This window comes from Mastomys coucha, unplaced genomic scaffold (genome assembly GCF_008632895.1).
Source record: "Mastomys coucha isolate ucsf_1 unplaced genomic scaffold, UCSF_Mcou_1 pScaffold22, whole genome shotgun sequence".
Lineage (NCBI taxonomy): Eukaryota > Metazoa > Chordata > Mammalia > Rodentia > Muridae > Mastomys > Mastomys coucha.
The window spans coordinates 170,158,486-170,179,891 of NW_022196905.1; the positions used below are offsets into that span (position 1 = coordinate 170,158,486).

Genomic DNA, 21,406 nt, shown 5'->3' on the forward strand with positions numbered 1-21,406 from the left:
TATATATATATATATATATACACATATATATACATATACATACATTTATATACATACATATACATCTGTATGTATATGTATGTATATGTCTCCTATGACATGAGATTTTAAGCCAAGCAAGGACGGGCAAACTGCCTACCTAGTTTATGTTTAGGATAGAAGGTGTAACCAACAATGAGGCTCTTTTATTTAAAGGCCCTGAGGTTAGACTGTCCCATAGTGGCTCACTCAGTAACCATGTGACTGAAAAACTGCCTAATACCTTGTAAGCTTGTAAGTTTCCTTATCTATAAAACTGCCATCCCTCCCTCAGAGAGCTGTTGGAAAGATTAGCGGACACATGAAATACAGGTAAGCTGCATTGCAGTTTTCCAGCGAGTATACACAGAGAACAGCCATAATCTCCAAATCTAAAATTCAAATTCACTGAAATATAAACCATTTTTGTGGACTGGGGATTCAACCTAGGGCCACACATGCTGTGAAATGTTCTACCATTGGGCTCTTTCAGACACAGAAATAGAGGACATTTTGAACACCGACATGACAAGCAAACATTTGTACAAAATTATTAAAGAGAATATACAAAGTTATCTTAGGCTATAATGTATAAAAGATACATTATATTTATATTTAAGTTGGTTCCCCATGAAATCTTATTAAATATACCCAATAAAAACAATAATGATGATGTTGATAATGATAATAATAATATAACAAATATTAACAAACCCAAACATTTGAAATATGAAATTCTTCTTGTTTTACCCATTCTGGATAAGGGATCTCCTTCTGTATAAACTAAATTCATTATTTCATAAGGCAGAGAGAGACACCAATACATACAAACAAACACACACACGCACACATACACACATACACAAATACACACATATGCCTAGATGAACTTGATATAATTAAAATATAAACTGTAAAGTTCTATTCAAATCTAAAAGTTTATTATTATATGTACAAGTTGGCAGTAATTCATCTGCTTGGCCACATTTATATTATCTACTGAGTGGGTGGGTAGGGGTTATTGAACAGTAATTTTTACTTCCTGTCCCCATGGGATATTACTTTGAAGAACTATGACACATAGGGATGAAAAATTAAATACAGTGGCTAAAATATAATGAAAAAGTATTCAAATCAATATGTTTTAAAAATATACAGAGGAAAGAAGAAAACACTTGAGAGGGTCATACCAGTTAAATTACATATTTCTATGAAAGATCAATCAGGGTGTTATATGGATTGAAACTATCCTCCAAAGGATGATGTGGTGAAGGCTTGATTGACAGAATATGTAGAGGTGAGACTCTGGGAAAGTAATTGTATTGAAACATATTGCTCTAATAGATGGATTAACACACTGCCTGATTAAGCACTGAGGAGACTCTCATGAGGCTATGGAAGTTCAGCAAGCTGGCATCTGACTGCAGGAAGCATGCCTCTGAAGTTGTCCTCCAAGTCTGCTTCTCAGCCACCACCAGTGAGCAGCCCCTTCTAGCACACATTCCAGTCGCCATGCTATGCTGCCCTGCTTCACCTCAGCATCATGCCTAGGAAGCCAGCAGAGAGCTGACTGCAGCTTCTGTATCTAGGAGCCAAAGTCAAGACAAATCCTTTCTGCTTTTATGTCATGTTTCTGTTCCAGAATGACCCACACAGTGCTGACTGAGCTGAGCAGAGAAGACCCAAGAGGCTGGTAGGTAAGGAAGGACCCATCGGAGACTGTAAATCAGAGATGGACAGGATGGCAAGGGAAGAAACAGGACACACACAGAGCATAGGGACAGCAACTAGTTAGAGAGAATGAGGCACAGTGGGAACAAAGAAGGCCCTTGGGTAGATCTGACTATGGCATTGGCACAACTCAAGGCAAGAGATGCAAGGCAAGGTGACCATCTTTGGCTTCACTCTTTGCCTATGTCAATTGCCACTCTAAGGCCCATGTTTAAGTTCCCCTCCCCCAGGAATCTAGCAAGAAGGAAAAGCAAAGTAGCTACAAACCAGCAATGTTCATGTGCCTGGTGTTTTCTTCAGCAAGGGAAGAAAGCTTCGCAAGCCAGGATGTGGAAGCCAATGTGGCACCAAGCTTTGCATGAGTACTTGTCTAGAGCTGAGGGTATCTGGACCGCAGACATCCCCTTTTTAAATGACTTATATAAACCTCATGTTCCCATCTCTCTTAGAACAGCAGATTTTTTTTCCCCTGGGAATGTTTTCAAAGGGCTAATTTCCTCTCGCTTAATTACCAGTATTTAACCAATTCAACATACTCTCTCCTTTAAAGTCTACTAAGTTTCTATTCCAATATTATACATCCTAATCAAATTCGGCTTTCTGCAAAGGTCCTCATTGTCAGTCTCCTCAAAGCAAAGTTTATCTGGACTATTAAGACATTCCTTATGCCTTGGCTGCACCAAATTAGATTGATTATTTATACCTGAGGCTCACTGCTTCAGAATGTGGGCACCTCACTTCACATTTCTCTAGTCAATTATTAAGAGTCTTCTTTTTAAAATAAAATCCTCATTTCATAGTCTCTTTTATAGATGTTAAACACAATGGTCTGCTGACTCTTGTCTTAAACAGCCCAATATCATAGGTTCTCTTTTGGGTTTTATGCTGGTGAGCAAATTAGTAACAAAGGAGCCTTTCATTCAGAATGTTCTCACTGGAGTAGAGCAAGTAGGGCTCCTTACTTGCAAATGGCTGGGTGCCAATCTAAGCAGCATTGTCAAGACAATGGGAAGCCACAGATAATGCACAGATCTTCACAGTTATGCATCAAAAATAATGAGAGTTAAGGAAAGGGGCACTAGGAGTTTGTAGTACCTAAGCCTCTAATTTTATAAAACAATAAGAAGATATGCAACAATTAGCCTTTGATCCCAGATACTTATGTTTGTCCAAAGTCCTCTTTTTGATAGCATCCTGAAAATAATACAGCCTGGCACACATGGTGACATGGTCAGGTTCTTTTTTCTGCTTGTCAACTCTTTTCTGGAAAGGACTTTACTTAAGAATATTAGTCCTGCCCAGGACCTTCATGAGTGGTAAAGAGCCAGGCTACACAGACAGAGGTAATAAGCAATCATATCATGGAACAGTTACAATTAGCAACACCAAGTAGTTTGAATGCATGGCACATACCAAAACCAGGAGATTTAGAAGAGATGCATTAGTCTAGCTGGATGAAAACCTGAGGAAGTCTTCACACTTGGCACTTCATCTTATGCCCCATAGTTTGCCAGGTTGAGAGCTACCACCAAAGTGACAACAAGAGCCACTTCCTTGAGTTTTATCCAAATTAAAGAAAACTTAAAATGAAATTGCCAAACATTAGCCAAGCTTAGCAAATAGCCCAGGAGATGGTGCTTAACAAGACTTCATAAGCCACCCTAGGTTCCTAGAAAGACAGTCAGAAAACAATTTCCTTTCTTTAACCTCTTTTTACCTCATCAGCCCTTTATCTGGCTTCTAACACCTGCACAGATCAAGAGGACTTTATCAAGCAGAAGTGGTTCATTATGTTCATGGCGATCAGTTAATGGCTGACCCAGCATTGTGCTGGGTCCAAAGAAGACATACTCCTCTTCAACACTACAATGATGTGAAGGCCTCAACAAGGCCCTTGACCTTGAGTTTTCTAATTCCAATATAATTTTTGCCTCCTTGGTGAGATTCAAAAACAAAAATAGTTCCTGGCAGGTAAAGGCCCAGGGCTAGAATCTGTCTGTTGCTTAGCTTTAAGGCCTTAATTCTCAAAGACACTGAATTATTTTGAGCAGGCTGTTTACCTTGATGTGAAGAGAATTAGCCCTAGACACTGAGCCTTTATGGCAAGTTTTATTGTCCAAGGCAAATATAACCTGTTAAGATTTATAGGCTTTATTAACAGCAATAACCATTTTATAGCCAGCATCAGTAAATCAGGGTTTATTGAGAACTCTACAATTTTAATCTGTAGAAAACCATTAAAATGTCGGATTTTCATTGGACATAATTTCTAACTTTTATGAAAGATAGATTTTTCATTTAATTGGGCAGTATAAAAAAGTGCAGTGTGGGATAATGAATTGTTTTGAAAAGAGCAAATTGGTTTTTAGCAAGACAACAAGTGTCCAACACTAAAGTTGCTATCTTTAACTACAACTGTCCCAAGGTTAAGGTTAAGAGTAATTGTAGTGACATGAATGTTCAAATATATCCAGCAATTAGGATGAGATCTTGAAACCTGGGAAGGCTCCAGTTATCACTTCTCAGGTATTTGGTAAGAACTCTGCATGGCCAGTGTGATAATTTTATTCAAGTCAGATCAAAGGAAGTCAGGTGCTGACATTCCACTTTATAGTAAGCAACCTTTGAAAGATGCTTTCCTGACAACGCCATCCCTAATACATCACACGGGAACTGGCAGGAAACAAGGTGGCCTTCATCAGAAGACATTTAATTCTTCCATGGGCAACATAACAAAAGAAGGAAGTTAGAAGCCTTGCAATGCCAAATTTCCCACATGCGTGATTCTTTGAATAGTGTACTCCAGGAAACTGCAGCTTTCATCTAGCTCCCTGACTACAGCAAGCCTCTATTTCTCTTTCTTTTTTTTTTTTTTAATTTTTTTTTTTTTAGATTTATTTATTTATTATATGTAAGTACACTGTAGCTGTCTTCAGACGCACCAGAAGAGGGCATCAGAACTCATTACGGGTGGTTGTGAGCCACCATGTGGTTGCTGGGATTTGAACTCATGACCTTCTGAAGAGCAGTTGGTGCTCTTACCCGCTGAGCCATCTCACCAGCCCCTCTATTTCTCTTTCTGAGATGTGAAGATTCATTAATTTTTAAAAGCAATGAAAGGGGATAGAGAGATAGATTGCTAGGGAAAGTACTTGCCATGGAATTATGAGGACCTGAGTTTGATCCACATAACCCAATGGGGGCGGGGAAGGAACCTGGGTGTGATGGATCACTTACTTGTAATTCCAGAGCTTACGGAGGTAGAGACAGGCAGATCTATGGAGCTTGCTGGCCATCCTGTCTACTCAGGCCAGCACCAAGCCAATGACAGACACTAGCTCAAAAACAAGCTGGACTGTGCCTGAGGGATAACATCCCAAGGTTGACCCCCTGGCCTCCACATGCACACATATAGACATCTGCATAAACATATGAACATACAAAATGAATCAGTAATAAAATAAAAATAGAAAGGAAGAACCATAAAAGTCAATAATATCTGTCATTAATAATTAGAAACTGCACTAAATATTTTATACTTTTTCCTTCTTTGACCCCCCCCCGAAACTCTACAAAGAAATATTGTTTCCATTTTCCAGTGAGGAAACTGAGGTTGAGGGTAGGTGATGACCTGCCATAGCAGTTGGTCAGCATGGGAGAAGTGAATAAGCATTGGATGCCAAGTATTATGATGTCTCCATTGCCTTACCATGCTGAGAGTCTTTGGTCTGTCTAAACATTTCCATAGGTAATCTATGAGCACTAAGGCCATAACTCTCTAATCCAAATGTCACAGTGTGTCCCTTAGGTCAAACCTGAGTCCTTTCTAACATCTCCTTCTGTCAAGGATAAGACTAAACAGAGAAAAAACAAAAACAAAAGCAAAAACAAAAACAAAACCAGAAGTTACTGGACCCAATTTTTTTTTTCTCATTCAAAGCTTATCAAGTTAACCATGGCTATCCAATTCCTTTCTTCGGCCTATGAGAGCATCTCCCAGTCTCCTTACACAAAAGAAATCTCCCTGCAGGGGCCTCAGCTCCAAAGCCTCCATCTCTCTGTACTCTGCCCCTTGTTTCACTGCCTTGTTTCAGAGACTCAAGGCATGCACAACATAGCATGCACAGCAGATGTAGGGTTACGGGTAGAATCTCCAGGAAGAGAGCAGGCAGATCTGTCCTCACTGACCCAGGATTCAAGACTGAGAAAGGCTTAGGGAACCTCTTAACTACATGGCCTCAACACACACACACACACACACACACACAGAGAGAGAGAGAGAGAGAGAGAGAGAGAGAGAGAGAGAGAGAGAGAGAGAGAGAGAGAACAAAACAAAACAACGAACAAAACAAATCCCAGAAAAATAGAAAAATAAGCAAATACAACTACAGAAAGGACATCTCAGCTCTGAAGTTTCAGGTTAGTGTCAAGTCTTGACTAGTAATCTGAAAGATCTGACCCAGTTATGGTAAGACAGTTCTGAAAATCCTATACCCTTCTAGTAATTCATAATCTTTTCTGAGGTTTAAACATATTGTTTGGTACAAGTAGGTGCCCTATACATGGTGGTTTTATTCTTATGCAAGTCACATACTTTCATCAAATAAGTTGATTGCCAAGACTATCTTACAGAGAAAGGTCATTGTATTAATTATATGTCTTCTGCAAACAGACATAGCCACGCCCTGAAAGCGACTTGGAATACATCCGGTGAGAGATTGCCCAGGCTACTGTGGTAAAAATCCATGTGATGAAGACCAGTGTCCCTGACACCATATTTTCCTTCAGTAAAGACATCACATGTACTTCAGCAGGCTCAGGACAGGGTAGAATATACCCTGCTGTGGGTAGATATTGTGGTGGTTTGATTAAGAATGGCTCCCATAGGCTCACAGATTTGAATACTTGGTCACCAGGGAGCAGTAATATTTAAAAGGATTAGGAGGTGTGGCCTTGTTGCAGGAAGTGTGTCACAAGGGTAGGATTAGAGGTTTTGAAAAGCCCATTCCAAGCTCAGAGTCTCTCTCTGCTGCATGTGGACTTAGAACTCTCAGCTCCTTCTCTAGCACCATGTCTGTCTGCATGCTGCCATGCTCCCCAACACCATGACAATGAACTTAAAGCTGGGAAGCTACAGAAACCACAATTAAATATTTTTCTTTTGTTAACAGTTGTGGTTATGATGTCTCTTCATACCAACGGGAACACTATGACAAAAACTAGACAAAAACTAGAGGCAAAAACTATGACAATGTTTCACAATGACAATCATGTGAACGACCAGTTTCTAAATACAGTACCCAGCTACTGCCATACTATAGCGTTAGCCACCATAGGACCAACCCTTCATGACATAGTCAATAAGTATACTCTCCAATCTGAGGACAACACAGTAGACAGTGATAGAGATGTTCCTCCCAAAAGACCACAGCAAGACAGTTATATAGACATAGTCACTTGTCTTTCTTCTTTTCTAGTCTTTCTTTTGCCACTCTCCCTTCTTTTCAAGGAAGCATGTAGACATATAAGACAATAACTTCTGTCTGTGCTACTAGTCAAAGTCAAAGAACCATGTGTCCTTGTGCTCAGAATCCTGTAGTTCAATGGGCATTCCATGACAAGTCGAGTAGGATGCCTCCCTACATCAATGTAATGCTAGAAATAATGGCCTGGACCGTGCAGCAGTTCACTTACCCACAATGCAACAAAACTTTCCCCATAGCCACCACCAATACAAACCAAGATCTAGCCCCTCTCAGCCTATAATCTATGTGTAAGCATCATCCAGTTCCAACTGGTTCTTGAAACAGATATGTAGCTGGCTTACTTCTGAAATATACATTATAAACCATGTATTATGCAAACAGAAAATGAAGAGTGTGCTGGGCTGAAGAGTGATCCCATTCCTCTCTTTATTTGGAAGTTGAGTCTTCACAAATGTTTGTGATCCATGAATTTAACGTAAGGCTATAGTGGCTTGGGATAGAACATAATCCCCTGGGTGGAGCTTTAATAGACACAGGAGTACTTAGATCCCCATTAATCCAGAAAGGAGGTCACATGTAAGCAGAGGCAGAGATTAAAGTGATGTGTTTACAGGCCAAAAAACAAAACAACAAAAAGAACAAAACAAAATAACAACAACAAACAAACAGAAAAAATGAATAACAACAACAAAAACAAAAACAAATAAAAAAATGGGAACTATTTGCAAACATCAAGAGGTGGAAGACAAGCCTAGAATAAGTGTCTTGCCAACACATGGAGCTCCAACTCCTATCTCTAGAACTATGGACAGAAACAAAAATTATTTGTCATTTTATGCTTTCTATGTTGTGGTTCTTTGTGACAGGAATTTTGGGAAATGAATTAAGGAAAGAAACGCCTCCCTCTTTTTTATATCCTGAAACAGTGACAGTGAAAGGTGGGAAGGTCCATTTTCAAATGGACAAGAAGGTACATACCATTCAACATACTACATATTTGTCCTTCTTTCTTAACTCTGCCAAATATCTATTTTCACTGACACTGAATGGCCCTGCTCATTTGTGTTACAGCTGAAAAGCGCCATCAGATGCAAATGAAGGGAGAGAATGGACTGAGCCAATGGAGAGAAGGTGAGTTAAGGAGGATGGAGGGCTGTCCTTTGGCATATCGAGGCAAGTCTCATATTTTTAAGCGTATGACCCGGCTGGGAAGCTGCTTGCTCCTAGAAACCAGCTTGTGGCACCAGAATCGTCCAATAAGCCCAGCACAGCACTAGAGCCTGCGCTGTCTAGGAATGTGATGTGTGAGGATGTGTGCATGTGTGTGTGCACACCCACAGTGTGAGGATGCGTGCATGTGTGTGTGCACACCCACAGCCTGCTCTCCTTTGCTTTGTGCTGTTTGTTACCTTATCTGATTATATACTTTATGAGTCCCTTTATTGTTTCCTCATTTGATCTACACCTTCAAAATATAGATGGGGAATGTTCCAGTCATTTGTTAGTACCTAGTACTGAATGAAAAGGAAACAAATAGCAAATCTACTCACTAGTCTTATAGAATTTCTCCCACAAGTCTGACAGACCCTCCAATACTCAGAGGCAGGGAGTTATGTTCACTCATATTCAGTAAATATTGAACATCTTGGCATGAGAAGAGCTTTTGGGTTTTTACACATTAACTTCTTCCTTGACAAATAAACTGTGTGTGTGTGTGTGTGTGTGTGTGTGTGTGTGTGTGTGTGTGTGCTGTGTATCTTTTGTAGGTATCTATTTATCTTATCTAGATATCTATATTTATCTATATTTATCTTATCTAGATATCTATTGTAGTGAAGCACCTTGACCAAGATGCAAGTTGTCAGGGGAAAGGGTTTATTTGGCTTATACTTCTATAACAATGTTCATCATTGAAGGAAGTCAGGACAGGATCTTAAGCAGGGTAGGAACCTGGAGGCAGGAGCTGATGCAGAGGCTATGGAGGGGTGCTGTTTACTGACTTGCTTCTCATGCCTTGCTCAGCCTGGATTCTGTATGAATTCAGTACCACCAGCCCAGGGAAGGCACCACCCACCATGGACAGGGCCCTCCCATATGAATGACTAATTTAAAAAAAATTCCCTACAAACAGATCTTATGGAGGTATTTTCTTAACTGAAGTTCCCTCTTTTCAGATAACTTTAGTTGGTGTGACAAGCTGATATAAGACAAATCAGCACTGTGTATATATGTGTGTGTGTGTGTGTGTGCGTGTATGTGTGTGTCTGTGTGTGTGTGTCTGTGTGTGTGTCTGTGTGTGTGTCTGTGTGTGTGTGTCTGTGTGTGTGTATGTGTCTGTGTATGTGTGTGTATGTGTGTGTGTGTGTGTGTGTGTGTGTGTGTGTGTGTGTTCGCATGCATGTACAGCATGTTGTTTTGAAATATGTATCTATAATGGAATGGCTAAACCAAGCTAATGTATCCACTAGCTTACATATTTATCATGTTCTTATGAGAATAATTAAGGTCTATTATACCAACTTATAAGAACACAATTATTGATATTAACTACAGAAGCCATGTTGCATAATTGATTTCCTGAATCTATTTCTCTCATGAAATCCTGTATCCTTTGGCCATTCCACAAATTCTTGATAGTCACTACTGTGTAGTGAGTTTACATTCTCAATCTGTATAGGAAAGGAAGATCATATGGTACCTAGTTATCCTATTCCTTGCTCATTTCACGTGACATGATGCTATAGAGGCTCACATGAATTGTTAGAAATGTAAGGGCATCTTTTCTAAAGGCTAACTAATACTGATGTTACATTACATAAACCATACCTTTCTCTATTCATCTACTGACATACACAGGCTGATTACAAACATTGGCAACTATCGAGGAATTCAGTAAATGAAGAGGTGCAGGTGCCTTGTAGGAGGGTATATGCCCCATAGTGGGATTCTGGTCACAAAGTTGTCCTCTATTTTGTTTTGGAGCAACCTCGTTAGCGTTTCCCTAGTAGCTGGCCTAATTTTCCTCCCTACTACCAGTATGCAAGGAATCTTCTTTCTCTATCTTTGCTACCATTCTTACCTTGCTTCCTTTTGATCACCAGAGTACCATTTCACTTTCTGGTGATACAGAGATGGGTACCATGCGCAAAAGCTCTCCTTACACAAACTGAAGTCCAACAGGACAAGAGAAAGCAAGCAAGGCCAATACAAGGTGAATGTCAAGAGAAACAGAAGGGGCTGAAAGGATGCTAAGAAGTGTAAAGTGTCGGGGCAACATATTCCAAAGTGTCCACAGTGAGCTTCAGCAAGCAGGTGATAAAATGAATAAGTCCTAAAGGAAGAACAGTAAATATGGATGCTGCTGAATTCGGCATGTGCAAAGGACCTGAGGCTGAAGTGTGACTCTTTCTCTCACCTGGCAGAGTGGGAGGAAGAAGGTGTGGTTTTGATGCAGTAGGCACAAAATTGGAGAAGTGATAACCAGAAAGCTCAGCACAGACAGTACCCATTTCCCACAAGCACTTCTGCGATCTCTAGAAGATTTGAAAGAGAGACCATACACGATCTGAACATCGGTTTTCCTGCTTCTCAAAGGCCAAGGCAGTACCAGCAAAATAATTAGGCTTTCCCTTAACTGTAAAAATCGACTCCTGAACTTCTCAATATATTCCGTCATGTACTACATCCTGCAGGCAGATTGCTAACAGGGGACACTAGCCTCCTTCCCACCTGGGGCCCACATCCTGTAGGGAGGATCTGCAGAGGCTACATGTGTCTCTGCTGGACTATTTGTAAAGCAGGACTTGCAAAGGTAGGCAAGGGGGCTGCAGAGAATGATGATATGACAGGCCAACCCCTGAGAACACAGGAGGCTCTCAGCAAGATGACATAGACTCCCATGACTGGAGTGCTCTGCTTAGGGGACAGGATGCATGCTTTGAGAAAGTTGGCAGAAGATTAATATCTTTTTGTTCTACATTAAATACAAGTTTAAAAATAAGCATTTTCATTGCTAATTATTTCATATCATGCATGGTGTGCTCACTTCAATTTTCAAGTCTGCTTATTTCATTTCTGGGAACCATCTGAGCCTGAGTAGCATCCACCCAGCATGATTTCTGCCTAAATATGCAAGTCTCGTGTGTGTGTGTGTGTGTGTGTATGTGTGTGCACACGCACACACGCAAATGTGCTGTGTGTTTATGTATGTTTATATATGTACATGTGTGTGGGTGTATGTATGAGTGTGTGTTTATGTATATATGTTTTTGTATGTGGACACGTGTGCATGTGTGTGTGCATGTGCGAGCTGTGTGTTTATATATACATACATATATGTGTGTGTGTTTGTGTGTGTATGTATATATGTGTGCACATGTGTGTATCTATATATGTGTAGGGGGTGTATCATTCCCTTATCTTCCTTTGCTCTTTCACACTACAAATCATACAGATGTTTTAGCAAACACAGGTGACAAAGATTTCAGATTTATATTTTCTTTGTTTCTGTTTTCTTCCTTTGAGTCTTTCTACTTCTGACTGAAGGACCTATAGTTTTCTAGCTTCACAGAGAAAAGCCATGGCTGAAACAGTTACAGCTAAGAAAGGGAAAGAGTTATAGATTTATTTTTTTATAGTCCTAAACTATAGCCTGCATTCTCTCATTAGCATTGTTCCCAGTCATTATATCATTAGTCAATCAGACCATGTTTATTGCATAGGTCAAGGATTCCGAAAGCCTCCTATGTGACCATGGGGTACTACTAGTCACATTTAAAGTTCCACAGTGTATGCTGGGGGTCCTAGGAAATATACATATCTGAAGTCCAAAACTATGGTGACTCTGGATTCTAGATGTCAGAAAGTAGCTTCAGTGCATGCCATAATCCTGGTGGCAGCACTGAAATGGTAGCATACCAAAACGTTCAGAAGGCACTTGGTCTATGAGCAGGTGAAGGATGACCAGAGGCCAACTGTCCCCTCTGCAGGCATATTTCCATGCAGCTTTGCTTGTTAATGCTCAGAGGTGACCCACAGCCACTATCTAAAACTGGGGGGCCTGACAGAACATAGGGCAGATGATGCCTACATGACATAAGCGTCCATCCTCAGAGTCAAGGATGGTCCATCCCAGACTCCCTAGCAAATCTGTGCGAGAATCAGAATGCTGACAAGAGGCAGGTTTCATCCCCAGCTTTTCTCTTCGTGATTTCTTCATCATGCCTTGCAAGGGAAACCAGGCTGCAAGAATGCCAGGCTATGCTCTGTCTCCCTTCTTACCACATGGGCTTCTGTCTCACTAAGGACAGGCCTGGATTGGGACAGTGGAGTCCTTCTTACCTCTGCTGCGGGGACTCCCTCTGGCGGGCGGCAATGCAGCACAATCATGCCTTCAATAGGAACCTCCCTGCCTTGTGGATCTTGTTCAAAGTTTTTCCGCAAATCTGCAAAGAAGCACAAGATAAGTGTATGCCACACTGAACTAGGACTGGCATCACTCCCATGTGGCCCCAATTCAATGAAATAGGAAGCTTCATGTCAAAAGTTAGATACACACAAATATGTCACTTTCTGACACTCCACGGTACTACTTTTCCAAGACTCATAAATGCACCTGAAATATACCTTAGCAAAATGGTTCTTAACACTTTATATTGATATGAAGGAAGAAAAACTACTAGGAGCCAAAAAAAAAAAAAACCCTCATAATTTCATGAGTGTGTGCCAGTATTATCTGCTTGGCATCTGATGAAATACTTGGCCTAATAAATTACCATCCACAGCCATTATGAAGTTGAGATGCACATGGATTTTTGTTTTTGTTGTTGTTCGCTGAAGACTGCATTATTAATCTGTAACCTCTGTCATTCCTGTAACCCTCTGGGGAGCTGGAAAAGACAGTAATAGAGTGAGATCACCTATTAGTCTCTTTATTTGTAACCAGGAAGAAGGGGCCATAGCTAGTCACAACAGAATCCATAACCTATCCAACCGGATATATAATTAAGAAATGCAAGGCCCTCCAGTCAAGCAGCCATGCTGGGTATGCGGGTAGTGCCCTTCACACAGGGCTCCAGGCACTTTGCAAACAAGCTGCACTATTAACCTTTTACACACAGAGAGGTGACACTTGTGGAGGTTAATTGGCTTGCCAGTGGTCACTACGCATCAGTGCCACTGAGAGGGGAAATCCATTCTACTTTCTGACACTTAGCCTGACTGCCAACCAGCCCAGACTTCTCTGGGAAGTTCTACAGGGAGAGAGCCAACTTCATTTGCATAGCTTTCTACTCTACCATTCTAAAGTGTAGGCAGCTGGCCTTGGCTCCTAGGGAGGTGTCTGGACAACCCATGGATGATCTTCCTGAATGAGGTAATTCTTACTGTCACCTGGGTGCACAGGACAGTCTGGTCAAGACAGGTTGTTTACAATTCTTCCTCCATGAAAAGGATTTTTTCTCCTCCCTCCCTGACAATGAATTTTTCTTCAAATTGAGGATCTCAAATTACAGGCTGTGGATTTATTGATTTAATTTTCTTCAGTGCTTACAATAACATGAAATATGTCCTCTGTAAAGAGCAGAGCTCCAGAATCAGTTACATCTTTATAAATTGTATAAATACATTACACTTCCTTTTAGCAATTCAAAAACACCCGATGAATAACTCGTGTAGCCATGTGCATATTCACTCTTCTCTGAATGTTCTCTCTCCCAGAGACAACCATCACCTGTATGTTTAGGGGGCTTTGTTGTCCCCTGAGTTGAATTGTAAACCTTCCTTCTATCCAAGGTCTTTAAATTGCCTAGAGGTTCAGAGTTCCTGACTCCTGGTATGATGGACTCACAAAACTGCCAATAAAGCACAGAGCAAAGGAAACTAAGTCTAGAGTTGGAGACTCTGTTTGCTGTACAATCCCACCATGGGTCATGCTCTGCAGTCACTCAAGAGAGTTCTGAGCCAAAAGTCTCTCCCAAGAAAAGCTGCACTACTCAGAAATATATGAAAGCTCATCTACTGGAATCAGTCAGTCAAATAGCCAAGATATCAGAATAGTGGCAGAAAGAACTACAATCTGGATGGCAAGCTTACTGTGTTAGCTTCCCTGTTGCTTCCCAGCTTCCTGGGTCAGTTTATCTTCCAAGAGAAGTCTTATTCAGTGGTAGCAAATGATCATCTGAGTTTTGCTACCAATAAATACTCTGTGTTTTTAACAAGTAAAACGCAAACATATAAGAGTAGGAATGTCAGTACATTCTTCTGGTTCTGCTTCCTGCCTTTGCCCAGTACAAATGAAAATGGTACTAAAGCATTAGTTACCCTTACTCCATACTGACTACATTCATAGGCAGAAAGAAAGCCACAATGAGGTCCTTTTACCTCCATTGAAATACCCTGTAGTGACTTGGGATCTTTTTATTTCCTACAATCAAGGGATTGAAAGGAATATCTAAAAAAATTTCATAAGGAAGAGACAGCCCCAAGGAGGGACCAAGCTTCCCCGCCTCCCCATCCCGCTGACACTTGGAATCGCTAGAAGACTTCACCAGCACATTATCACTCCCAGTGTTGCAAATAGAAAGACTAAGCGCAGGAGCCTGGGGGAAGGGCAGAGAAGGTCTGTATGGCTGAATCCATCAGTAATACCAGGTATCTGATCAAACCCCCAGGTATCACCTCAAATGGGAAACCTCCTGACTTTAGAGTTCTGATCCACTCTTAAGCCTGGTGCTTATTAGGTTCTCCTAAGTAGGTTGCATCTGTGCATCTTAAAAACGGGGGTGCACATACAAATTCCAGCTAGCTCATAAACGTTCTAAAAATAAGAGAAATAAACTCTTTGACATGGTGGCAAATGCCTCTCGTTCTAGCTATGACTTTCTCCCCAAGCCAGGCAAACTCACTCGTTTCCGAACCACCAATCTAAGCAACAGCAGTCTTTCTACAACTAGAAAAAAATATACATATACAGGGACGTGCATCACTAGTTGCTGCAGAAAGCAGAAAAACCATAGAACTGAAATTAACTGTCTTCCTCATGTTTGGTTCTATCCGAGGTCCCTAAACCATCCCCTAGACCTGACCATCTAGGCAGTTTTAGGCATGGGGGATCCCTTTCCTGGTGTGGGGCTCAGGTTAGATCAGTCATCAATTGACCATGATATTCTGCTGTACTCCTAAGACTGGTGTCTTGCTCAGTGGTCATCAGAGAGGTTTCCTCCAGCAGCTGATGGAGCAGATGCAGAGACCCACAGCCAAACATTAGACAGAGCTCTGGAAACTCCACAGAAGATAGGGAGGGTGGATTACAGGACACAGAGGGGTTGGGGACCCTCAGAGAACAAGGCCCACAGAATCAACTAAGCAGGGATCGTATGGGGTCCCAGAGACTGAAGCAACAATCATGGTCCTGCCTTAGGGATGTGCTCAGTCCTCTGCATACATGCAGTGTTGTTTAGCTTGGGTTTTTTTTGTTGAACCCCTAACAATGAGGTTTCAGTTATTGCTGACTCTTTCGCCTCGTCATGGGGCCCTTTTCTTCCTACTGGGGTGCCTTGACCAGCCTTGCTATGAGGTTTACATCTAGCATAATTGCATCTTGTTACGCTGAGTTTGGTGGACATTACTAGGAGGCCTGATCTTTTCTGAAGAAAATGGAGACACAATGGATCTGGAGGAGAGCAGAGGTACGACTGAAACTGGTAGGAGGGGAGGGAGGGAGGCTGCAGCTGGGATGTATTGTATGAGAGAACAATACATAAAAAGAAAACTAAGTCTTCCTCTGATAGGATCAGAAACAAGGTTCATCTTTGAGGGCTTCTATTGAAGTTCGGTGACATCAAAGGAAGTGGAAATGAAGAAGCTGGAATAAGGCATTATGGGTACATTAGTTGCTAAAGTCAAGCAATTGTATTTGCATGTGACCGTGACACCATGGGATTCTTCACTCACTCAATATCTTAAACTCGATTTGCCTTAGTCTCTGCACCTGTAAATATGATAATAACACCTATGACATGTAACTTCTTATTTTTAAAGTCAAGGTCTCACTATGGTGACTTGGCTGGCCTGGAAATCTCTGTGTTGACCAGGATGACCTTGAATTCACAGAGACCCAGCTGCCTATGCCTCCCCAATTCCCCAATTCAAAGACTAAAACCATGTATAACCACACCTAGCTACATACATCTTTTTATAAAGATTAGTATTAACACCTAAAAACTTTCCCAAGCACAATGGCTATATAACAGCTTCAAGGTCTATATATTACTACATCCTATAATAAAGTCACGATGATTAATATGGGATGATTTTTATCATAAATCAGATACAAATTAATTATAAACTGGAGCATTTTCAGAGACATTCAAATAAAAATGTAAAATTTAGTACATGATAAATTAAGTGGGAAAGGTATTAACATGAGTCATTGCCCTTCTGAAGAAAAAAAAAATCTATGTTTTGCTTAATATTAAATAAATTCTTTAGTAATAAAAACATTTTAACAGGAAACCCTATCCATAATAAAATATCTAGAAAACCTTAAGAACAGAAGTTTGGCCGGGCGGTGGTGGCGCATGCCTTTAATCCCAGCACTCGGGAGGCAGAGGCAGGCGGATTTCTGAGTTCGAGGCCAGCCTGGTCTACAGAGCGAGTTCCAGGATGGCCAAGGCTATACAGAGAAACCCTGTCTTGAAAAACCAAAAAAAAAAACAAAACAAAAAACCAAGTTTGGTTTTAGTTTGAAGAACAAGCCATTAAGAAAATGACTGACAAGTATTCTTAGTTAAAAATAAAATTATTTTCTGTAAAACATTGTAAACAAAATACTATGCACTTAGTGGCCTTAAAGTGTTTAAAATCTTTTGTGAAACACCATGAAATAGATACAGCGAGATGAAATGATAAAGGGGTTGGAAACTATTTTCAATGGAAGAGACACAAAAGGCTACAGATAAGTAATGGGGTATCAAGAGTTATAAAAATGCTAACACAGCAGGTATTGATACATCTCTTTCCTCTGTTAACTGAACCCAGTTTTATTTATTTATTTGCTTTAAATGGCAATTCCTGCGGTTGAAAGTGAAATCAGGCTATAGAGTCTTCAATATTTCTAGAAGAAAACAAAAGGCGTATATGAAGAACAAGTTGTAAATGGATCAAATGTTTTGCAGGTCAAATTATATAGGAATCATCTGATAAAAAGATATGTAATACGTGGTCTATCATGGAATATATAAAATACTGATGCATGCAGGTAGGTAAAATTTGAATGCACAATTTATATTAATTGAACATAGTTATTCACCAAAGGCAACATATGGGATGATTCCATCTATATGAAACATCCATAATGGCTAGTAATGCTAAACAGGGAGAAAATAGGTTAGTAATCGGCTGGGGCTGAAGTTGAGTGAAAGAAAAAGGATGAATATGACCTTGCAGTTAATATAAAAATACTCCAAAATTGCCCTGGATGATAGTTATAGATCTCTGACTATGCTCACAAGTATTGATTTCTATATTCAAGAGAACTGAATCTTCTGTGGATATTTCAGTAGCACTATAATTTTTAATGTTTCATTGATACAACTGTATAATTCTACAAGTACAGCTAAGAAAATGATTAGAGAACTATATGAAAAAGTGCACGTAGGCTGCTAGTAAACAACAGGTAGCAACCCGAATATTTAATAATACTCCACAGAAATGAAAGGCCAGAAAGTCATGGTGCTTAAGTTATATACAGTGAAATGCTAACCAAGATAGTATAATATGAGAAATCTCAATCATATGTATATATACATATACACATATAAATATATTTAAATTATTATTTAATATCTAATGCTAAGATTTAATAATATATATGTATATACATATGTTTAATAATATATATGATATATATCTATATACATACTCATATATTTAATAATTCTATTCAGAAATAGAAAGCCATGGTATTTAAGATTTAAGTTATATGGGCTGAAATGATAAACAAGATAGTGTATCATGAAAAACCTTAATCACACACACATATAAATATATGTATAAATATATTTACATATTGAAAAATGATCCCACTGCTTTCAGAGTCCCCACCCCTCACTTATATTGTATACATATAAATGTATATATATATTTAGTCACAGTCATATATATATACAGATACATACATATATGATTAAAAACCACCCTGCAAATGTGTACTTGTCATAGAATATGCCTACTTCCATATGACAGCATAGAAGTGAAAGTTAAAACTCCTGAGTAGCCTTTCCCCTATGAATAGCCTATGGTGTGAGTGTTGAGAAAATGGAGCAACCACTGCTTTTATCCCCTCACGGTTGAACATGAGCATTTTCGATTTCATCTTACTGTGTCTAGGGTCACTCTTAATACATCTACCAAAGAAAGAGGCTAAAATTATATAGCCTTCAAAATTCAGTGAACTGTGAATTTAAGCACGCCTCCAATTTTATTTTTGTTGCGGTACTAGGGGTAAACTTTTCATTTGCTTGGCTTATTGTCATGTCTCTATGCTTTGGTTTGAATATAGGACATCCCCTCCTGAAAGCTCATGTCTCTGAACACTTGGTCTCTAGCTGGTGGCATTGTCTACAAAGGATGTGGGACATTTGGGGCATAGAAACTAAAGGTAGGGTTTAATAGTTATAGCTCAAGTCTCTCTCTGTTGCCTGATCCCCAGAGACAACTGGGCCTCACACATCTTCCCCACAGCTAAAATTCATCTATCTGTAGGGATTTTGTCCCAACAAGGAAGGTAATATGCCCTGGTACCCAGAATGGCATATACTAACTCTTGATGAATATTTGCTGAATGAAAGGATGAATTAAGTTACTTATTTTATTCCAGCTCATGTCACCTGAGTGCATTCTCAGAAGTTAAGAGGACAAAGAAAACATGGGGATATGTGATAAATACAAGGCTTTTATTGAAATGATGTACTTATTCACTGTCTTCTTCACATACACTCTGTGTGTGTATAAACTCTCATGCGTGACATCATCAATAAAACTCAATTCACTCAATTTTCTATTTCTATAACTTCACCTGTCACTCTGCTTCCCTTTTTATTCCTGTGGTAGAATGACAACAACATTCAAGATGACTAGGAACAAAGTTAGGGGTAGAGGAGAGGAGTACACGGTGAGGAAACCAGGTGCATAGCTTGGTTATAAATCACACAACCAGCAAGAAATCTTCCAGCGACAGGAGCCCCTGCCCCTAAGTAGCGCACCTTAGGCTGGGCCACACGACACAGCAGCCTCCCCTTCCTTACCCCATGCCCTATTTGGTTTTTTTCTCATTTTCCTTTCATGCTACTATGTTAGAAAAGTCATTGTAGCATACAAAAATCAATAAAAATTCAATTCCGGATAATAGTTCTCTGCAGCTCGGCAACACTAGGGAGTTATCGGCTCATTCAATGTTCTGGCAGTTAATGCAATGAAATAAAAATAATTTACTCATTCAAACCAAATCAGCCAGTGAAAAATCATAGACATTTTTTAATAGTCATAGTCAAGGCCATTTGTTAAGATGCAGGAAGGTGACACAATGTCCCATTAGTTGTCCAACTACGCTGGTTTCAAATCGGGTTTGAATCTTTCCTACTGTGTGTCTTCAGAAGGAACAACAAACCACATTTGTCATACATAAAAGGAATTTGTAACTCTGCCAACTGCAGGTCATTTGTTGTAATAAAAGGGCTGATTCAAACGCATAGCAGATGCCCAGCAGAAAATGGAAGTCAGGGCCCAGTGCCTCTATTTGGTTCTGTCTCAGTCCTTGGGTCCTAAACAGTAATGGCCTGCGAAGTCAGTTACTGACTCCAGTTCCCCTGGGAAGCATATGAAAAGCATCCTGCCAGGTGATGGCATACTATCTACGCCTCTCTGGCCAGCTTTGCTAAACTCCTGCTTGGCTTTAGATTCTGATGACTCATATTGATACTGGCTATTCATGCCACCCAGCTCATCTTGTCTTGGGTCTTCCAGATCTGAGTATTACTGGGAGGAGCCCTTCAAACACAGCTGGTCATAAGACAGACTTCCACATGGAGACTCTTATATGCCAGCAACACCGATGAGGTGTTTTATCCCTGCTCTGACCTAAAATCCCTGAGTATTACAGCTGTAACTAACTCCTGCTAGGAACCCTGTAGCAACAGTAGAAGGCCACTTCTGCCACAGTGGAACCAACATGGTGCTCTCCATGTGACTTCCTCCCTCAGAGCACAATCTGCTGTCTGTGCCTACTGATACCCCATGATGTTTGGCTGATGCACAGAGTCCAGGAACACAGAGAATCCTGAGGCTGATAGCATGATCATAATATAACTTTAGGACCATGAGTTACTTTGTACTCTGTAATCCTGCTGAGAGAGGGATGTCATTCATAAAACATTTTGTAACTATTGTTCTCTGGTATTTCCCTCCCTACTAGTGGCAAAAACTAGTAGATAAGTGACAGTAGTACAGGAGAAATAGGCTGGCTTTGCCAATGGTGGGGACATTGGTGGTGGCTAATGATGGCTGCAGGGCTGAGAAAGCATTCTGACAATGTAATGTGCCTTCGACTGAGCTGCTCACAGCAAAACCCATCACATTGTGTGTGGTTTCTCTTGTTTACAAGGACAAAAACAAAAATGAATTTAGAATGCCAGACAGTGGTGGCACACACCTTTAATCCCAGCACTTGGGAGGCAGAGACAGGTGGACTTCTGAGTTCGAGGCCAGCCTGGTCTACAGAGTGAGTTCTGGGACAGCCAGTGCTATTCAGAGAAACCCTGTCTTGAAAAACCACCACCACCACTACAACAAAAATGCATTCAGAAGCCATCAAAACCTGAGAAAAGGCTGACAATTAGGAAACAAACAAACAAAAAATCTTAATTATGAACCAGAGACTGGAGGAAATCAAACGTACTTTAAGCAGTGACTTCGATGAATGGATCAGTCTTAAGAGAACCATGCTTCCAGAAAGTTATAAAGTGACCACACAAGGCAATAAAGAGTTCCAGCACAACTCCATCCACTATGCAGCTACTAACTCCTTTCAGCACACACTTTGCTTTTGTTACTCTGACCAACCCTAGCCAGTTTCCTCTCAGTATTCTGCCAGGGTGAACTCAATTTATTCTTGA

At 40.3% G+C, this 21,406-nt stretch overlaps 1 protein-coding gene across 10 annotated transcripts in view; it reads right to left on the minus strand.

Annotated features, from left to right (window-relative positions):
• Window positions 1-21,406, minus strand: part of Unc5d (unc-5 netrin receptor D) — a 533,275-nt gene that overhangs the window by 181,658 nt on the left and 330,211 nt on the right. For all 10 annotated transcript variants that reach the window (XM_031339462.1, XM_031339463.1, XM_031339461.1 and 7 more), the window contains exon 4: window positions 12,576-12,679. In XM_031339462.1, the coding sequence (XP_031195322.1) occupies window positions 12,576-12,679 (104 nt within the window). The remainder of the gene's footprint in view (window positions 1-12,575; window positions 12,680-21,406) is intronic.